Source organism: Salvia hispanica, chromosome 3 (assembly GCF_023119035.1).
Source record: "Salvia hispanica cultivar TCC Black 2014 chromosome 3, UniMelb_Shisp_WGS_1.0, whole genome shotgun sequence".
NCBI classification, from domain to species: domain Eukaryota; kingdom Viridiplantae; phylum Streptophyta; class Magnoliopsida; order Lamiales; family Lamiaceae; genus Salvia; species Salvia hispanica.
This window is the reverse complement of record NC_062967.1, coordinates 45195661-45202864: the sequence shown is the minus strand read 5'-3', so window position 1 is coordinate 45202864 and position 7204 is coordinate 45195661. Positions and strand designations below refer to the sequence as shown.

General features: G+C 40.1%; 1 protein-coding gene across 1 annotated transcript; it reads right to left on the bottom strand.

Annotated features, from left to right (window-relative positions):
- Positions 1-4358: 4358 nt before the first annotated feature.
- LOC125210305 lies at positions 4359-6605 on the bottom strand. Its single transcript, XM_048109862.1, has one exon. It carries the CDS (start codon positions 6603-6605, stop codon positions 4359-4361), a length of 2247 nt encoding a protein of 748 aa, XP_047965819.1.
- Between the last annotated feature and the right edge of the window lie 599 nt (positions 6606-7204).

Sequence of the window (7204 nt, the reverse complement as noted above, 5' to 3'; positions counted from 1 at the left end):
ATGGTTGAAAAAGTGGATAAAGTATAAAAGAGAAACTTTTCATTTTTAAGAATGAGATTAATTTTTTTTGGATATCTCAAAATGGCAAAATGAGACTATTTTCATTTGCCGACTAAAGACACACTTTGACTAGGCAATGTTTTAAGAAATTATTTGAATTTATGAAGAAAATGAGTAAAAAAGTTAGTGGAATGTTGATCTCACTTTTATATACTCCATCTATCTTTGAATAAATAGGCAATATTTGAAACGACGTAGATTTTAATGCATAATTGGTAAAGTGTGAGAGATAGAAAGAGAGAGTTATTGGAGTATTGTTTAGTGGAGAATGGGACACATCTCATTAGAGAGATAAAAGTATTTTTTAAAATAGAATTGATCTATATTTAAAGGACATCCCAAAATGATAAATATGGTCTATTTTAAAGGGACAGATGAATTATCAATTTCATAATTCATATGTAATGAGTTAGTGGAGTACGAGGCCTACTACCTAAAAATGAAAAAAGAAACAAAATAGTCCTTTATGGCGAACATTCCAAAACGAGAAAATGTGTGAGATTATAGTGGCCGCAAGATTATTTTTCCTTGATGGTCGATGGAGGGAGTACTAGATAATACAAGTATGACTATAAATGATGCATATATATGCATATAATCGAAGCTAGTTGCAATCAGAATAAATCGTTTATTATGTTCATTATCCACTGCATCTAAATACATTAGGATTTAGGATATCAAATTAGAAGAAATAGTCCTCATATAGACTGCATGGGTTCTTTAACTTTTCTTTATATATAATCACCCAACTTGTTTTGCCTATTTCAAATCCAAGTGTGAGTAGTTTAAGTGTGAAAAAATTTACCTACCTTAGGTGCATTACATGGAAATGTCAATATTGGACATTTCGACTCCAAAGTGGGAAAAAAGAGGATAAATAATGTTAAAAAAATGAAAAACTTATGGTTAAAAAGTAATCAGCAGCGGTAGTTCACTGATACAGAGTGGCGAGTCTATAGGCGAGGAGAGCAGCGGACCGTTTGGTCAAGAAATCCTAAAGATATTGTAGAGGATATGGTGGGTTAGCGGCAAGAGAGGGACGGGGCAAACATCTCGGCGGTTGTTATTTTGATTTGATTTATCTCAGTAGCTTATATATATCGACATTGTAAGGCATGCTTGATATCATGGAATGGAATGAAGGTGGAATGGAATGAAGATATGAATAAAATGTCAATTTCCTTGGATTTCCTTTGCATTTTTATCCATTCACTCATTCATTCTATCACACCAAGCAAATGAATAGAATAGAAGTAGGAATCACATTCAATTCCACCCTTCCATTCCATCATACCAAGAAGCTCCTAAGTGATCTGGGTTAGCTTGGTGAGTTTAAAATTGGACGATTGGTATATGCCTCCTACGTTAGGTTTCTTATTTCGTACTCCCTCCGTCCCCCTGTAGCTGAGTGGTTTCTTATTTCATATTCCCTCCATCCCTTTGTAGCTAAGTTGTAATCTTTTTTGGGTTGTCCCACTGACTGTAGTTGACTCATTTCCTTTTTTATTTTGCAAAAAGTACTTTACATTTTCTTACTTTACTCTCTCTTCATCTCTCTATCTTTTCCTTTCTACTTTATTCTCCTTTTACATAACTAATTTAAAATATTTTTTCTTAAATCTCGTAACCGAAAAGAAATGCATCTACTACATAGGGACAAAGAGAGTATTTATTTCATTCACTCTATCTTAATATAACCGAGTTTGTCCCTTCTTAGTTTGATTGTTATTTCGTTCAGTCAGCTATCGACGGATGTGCGGAAGTTTAAATATTACTCCCTAATGGGTTTGAAAAATTAGTGGAATATGAGACCCAATTTTTTATATTGGTTTAGTAATAAAATGTGAGTAGAGTGAGTTAGTGGAATGTGGGGTCTACTTACCCTTTATGAGACGAATGAAGTATTTTTAGAAGTTCCATTTTAATCACCATATCACATTAAAAAAATTACTCCCTCTCCCTGAAAATTTGTCATTTATTTCCATTTTCATCCGTCCCTGAAAATTTGTCACCTTTCATTTTTTCCATTTTTTGTAGTGGACCCCATATTTCACCAACTCATTTCCACTCACATTTTATTATAAAACTAATATATATAAATAGGACTCACATGCCCCAACTTTTTCAACCTTCTTTCTACTACATTTCTTAAAACCCGTGCCGGGTCAAATGGTGACAAATTATGGAGGACGGAGGGAGTATTACCCAAAAATTGCGGGTGTCATATATATGATCTTATGTAAATATGAAATGTTTATTTATCTTGATGATGTAAGACATATAAGATGCTAGGGGTGTGATCAATTGCTAACTTTCTTAAATTGCTAATTTGCTAACTCATCAATACAGTGTGTTAAAAATATTAACACGATGATATTAAAATGTCAACACATAATTTTATTGAACTTTAATATAATGTGTTGATAGTTTGATGTCACCGTGCTGACATTTTTAATACATTGTATTGACAAGTTAATAGAGTTATCAACTTAAATAGTTAGCAATATAACGGGCAGTGTCAAAATAATAGTGTGATATAGATGAATAGTTTTGATAGTAAATAACTTGATGGTTGATATACAATATAAAATTGTGATTCGTGTTTACCTTTTGATTTCTAGAATTTAAAATTTAATTTCACCATTTGATCCATCACTAAACTAATAGGGGTGTTACATAGTCATGGAGACTATGGAAGATGGGTGTAACGGATATACTGATTGTAACTGTTGGAAAAGTTAATATTATTATGAGTGAATTGGTATGATTGCAGATTGTGAAGAGTCGCTTGCAACGGCAGAATGACAGAATCCACGTGAAGGAGAGAAATTGGACTTTGAGCAATTACGCTCAAATTGTAAATATTTGGACTTTGATCTTTATCGGCCCAAGTTCGTACTTATATTACTTGATCAACAAAACAAACACGTCTATCTTCATTCGATCATGTTTCCTCGAACAAAAGCAAACACAGAGCATTGTACTCGTTTATTTTCACAAAACAAAATTCTCTTGATCGACCATAAACATCCAATACCCATCTTGTTTTTTTTTTTTTTTCCAATTATATGCCGCATAGTCGAGTACTTACGGCTCTTGATAATAACTCTATTAATTGACGAGAAGAACATAAGAAAAAAAATCGTTCAATTAGCTCTTGACGTTCTTTTGAGCTCCACTAAAATGGTAGGAAAAAGTCGGGTGTTACCGTTTGAAGCAAGAAATAAGTGCAGCTCATCAGCTTCCTTCATTACCTCAGTGTCCCTTAAAAATGTCAAGTATTTGGAATTGGACGAAGCTGACAGGATGCTCGACATGGGATTCGAATGCCCAGTGCACAGGATTGTTCAGCAGTCGAGATGTCTCTACCAGGTGCAAGGCAAACTATGCTTTTCAGTGCAACTTTAAGGGGTCAGTCTACAAAATATGTATTTTAGAGAGGCATCATGGACTTATTTTCATTTTAGCAAAGCTGAATCCTACATTATTTATTCTGATAAATAAGGATATGAATGAATTGACTTGAATTTGTACTAGAACATGGAAGGGAGGATGGAAGACCCTTGACTGTTTATATTTAAGGATCGATTAATATGTTTTGATGATTCTTTCCCCATATATATTTGATTCTGATCACTTAAACTTTTCTTCCAGAGGCTTGCATCTATATTTTTATCCAACTACATATTTCTAGGAAAAATTCATGAACAATCAGAAACAAGAGTCCTCGAGTTCAAGAGATCCAAAATATAGGCTCTTGCAAAACCGCGTTTGCTGGTCATTGCAGCCAACTCATTGTACCGGGTGAGCAAAACAGTTCTGCTCAATCATGTAGGTGGTAAAAACAGATGAGCAAGTGTTTGAGACATTATCAGTGACGATTGCGGATATACTGGCTGCGTGTCTCACAAAACTGTCACGTGCAATCACACCATCAAGTGTCACCGCAGTGCTATTGAGTATAGGGAGAGAGGCGTGAGCAGAGCAGCACGATATCTGTCTGAAACGGAAGAGATCATTGCACTGCTACAGCAACGAGAACTCCCGTCTTGGCCCCTCATCAGGAAGCTCATATTGAAGAATGGACAGCCTTAAACAGGGATAATCCACATGAAAATCATGTAACCATCAACATTGAGGAGTAATTGCTCACAACCATTTTGTTGTTATAGTCATAAATGTATATCAATTTTCATGTACATTCATTCCCATTGCAAGCCTTGAACATGAACCAATAATGTCTCTTCATGTTTCTACACAAAAATAATCAAATCACAACAACTCATAATCTCCTACATTTAAAACTCAAGATTCCTAGGTGGAAAACTTCTCTTCAAATGCTCCATTAACATGACAGCTCCACTGGAAGAGCAACTCCCTCTCCCTTCCGAAGACGCTGTGCCAATGCAGGATGGCGTGATGGCATCCGAACTCATCATCTCCATCTCCAGTAACATCGCCCCTCGCCATTCCTCAATATACGGAGCAGAAAGCTCACTCAAACCCGCGGGAAGATCGCGATCAGCTAGAAAATCCAGAATCTCTTCACTTCTCCCCAACAGAAGAGCAGCCTGCCGCACGCTCCTCTCTCTCTCCTCAATCGCCTTCACGTGACACTTGTTCACAATCACTCGCCTCAAATTGGTCACACACGCGGCTAAAACGTCTGCAATCATTCTACTCAACTGAACAAACACTTCCTCATCTCCCATCGCTTTTTCTTCGTCACAGTACCCCTCCAAAACCGTGCTGCTGATCCTGTACATTGCGTTGGCCGCTATGATCCGAGGCTTCCAGTTCCAAGGGTTGAACATGGGGCAATCCGGCACGTCTGTTTTCAAACCAGACGCGATCTTCTCGCTCTCACGCGCTAGCTTCTGCAGCGCGTGCTTGGAGTTTGGACTGCTTAAACAGATATCAGCAAGATCAATTTCTTGCCATTTCCGGAATAAATCGACTCTCAGCCATAGATCACCAGCTTTCCTTATATTCTTCCACTCTTCATCACTGTAAAAGGTCTCTTCCACAATCTTCACAAAGAAGAGGCCGTCTCTTACGTCTTCTACGAGCTGATCGACCTTGCTTTTCTCGACATTAGGGATGGCGACGGCGATGCTTGTGAGTGTTACCACTGCAAGAGACCAGCAGCTCTTCGGCTCTTTCCCATGTATGCTTGGAACACCAAGGCTTTCGAGTTCAGCCACGCCTTTGAAGGTCGAACCGCGCAAGAGTTCGATTAGCCTACAAGGCTTCTTCCTTCTAGACGCTTCTAGAACTTCATCCATCTGTTTGGGGATGCTCTGCAGCATGTAGTCCGGAAAATCCGCCTCTCCCTCGAGCCGCAGAGAATTCGGCCTCACGTTTTGTAAAATATCACGGCTTGCACCAGAATCAGTATTCAATTGCTGAAAGATATTGATGACGGAGCCAAGTATGCAGCACGAGATCACTAAAACTAGCTTGTTGAACAGAACAATAAGCATTTGAGCTCTGAGAATGATGTTCACAACGAATCCTCTAGCGTTGTAGACCAACCTTCTGCATTTGTGGTTTGTGATGAATGGATGTATCGGACTTGCTTGGATTTCTAGAAGCTTCCGAGTCCAATAGTCCTCGACTCTGAACTCGCGCGCTAAGCTTTTGGCAGAGCATCTGAATCGGACGGCTGTGAACCATCTGAATGAAGTGGAGATTGTGCCAAAAATAACCCCGATGGTCTGCACTAGAAGAATCCATTCCGTGGAGCAGCCGTAGCTGGAATTGGTGAGGCTGAGGCTGCGACGCGCCATCCCTGTGCGCACAATAGCCTGCGCCAGGGTAAGCGCGTTGGCGACACAGATAACGCCAGCAGCAGCGCAGGAGGAGGAGCGCGCGATGACAAACTGAGGGCAGCTAGTCTCCGCCATCACCCAATACTTGTTCACAAAATTCCTAAGCTTCTCAACGCCCAAATCTGGGGCGGCGGCGGTGGAGGCGAAGGTGTGCTTCTCGTGGTACTTGGCCTCGAGGCATTTCTTAGTGGTGAGTACCATTATAGAAGTGGAGACGAGAATGAGGAGGAGGAGGAGCATGAGGCTGAGCGCGAGGATCTCTTCAGGGAAGAGGACGCGGTGGTGGAGGAACGACCGCGTCCCCACGACCTGGATGCAGACGTCAGCGACGACGGTGAGGATGAGGATGGTGAGTGCGGTGACGTTGAGGAGAATGTCGGAGTCGGACATGGAGCCGAGGGAGGGGAGGAAGTTGGCGATGGAGGTGGAGAGGAGGGAGAGGCTGCTGATCTTGGCGAGGCGGTCCGTGAGGGCGGTCATGCTGGTGGTGAGGTCCACGGGGAGCTTGAGAGCGACGGAGAGGAGGGCGAGGGAGGTGGCGTTGAGGGAGAAGAAGTAGGAGGGGAACCAGAGCTTCTTGGAGCGGAAGGCGTGGAGGAGATCGGCGGAGATTAGCAAGGAGCAGGCTAGGGAGGCGAAAGCGACGTACATGCCGATCAACGGCATTGGAGCCTCCAGCTTTTTCTGCATCCAAGGGTCGTCGTTGGTTGCCATTAATGGTAGAGAGTTAGAAAGGAGTAGAGTGATGGTGTTGCCTTCTTTTTGAATTGATTTCGAATTTGATTGAGTATATATATGTAGTGCTAGTAAATTAGGATGTGGTAATATTCGGGGAAGTTGCGACAAACCCTCTGCGTAAGTCTCCACTTCTTATATGGGACCGCACATGCATGATCTAGACCGCTTATAACTCCACTTGTGTGTGTCGATTATATAACCACATCCATGTCTGTATATTTATGCTCAGAAAAGATAAGAAATCTTTGTCCTTCCTCAGGGTGCTGTTTTTTCAACAATATACTTATATACTTCTTCAACTTTAACTTCTGATCAGCTTACTCACATTATGGATTAGGCATTGAATCGAAATCTAAATAACCAAGCCCTACTTTCGGTTTATGTTAAATGGAGAGAGAATATATAATTTTTATATTCATGTGAGAGAGAACTTTTTCCAAAAAAGAAAATGTGACATCTTTTGTGGAACAAACTAAAAGGAAAGTGTGACATCTTTTATGGGACGGAGGGAGTAATATATTAGTTTTATAATGAAATGTAAGTGGAATGTGGAGCCTACTTACTCTTTATAGTAA

Bases quoted from the DNA above. Each gene is read 5' to 3' on its own strand.
- LOC125210305 (XM_048109862.1), bottom strand. From the start codon at position 6,605: ATGGCAACCAACGACGACCCTTGGATGCAGAAAAAGCTGGAGGCTCCA.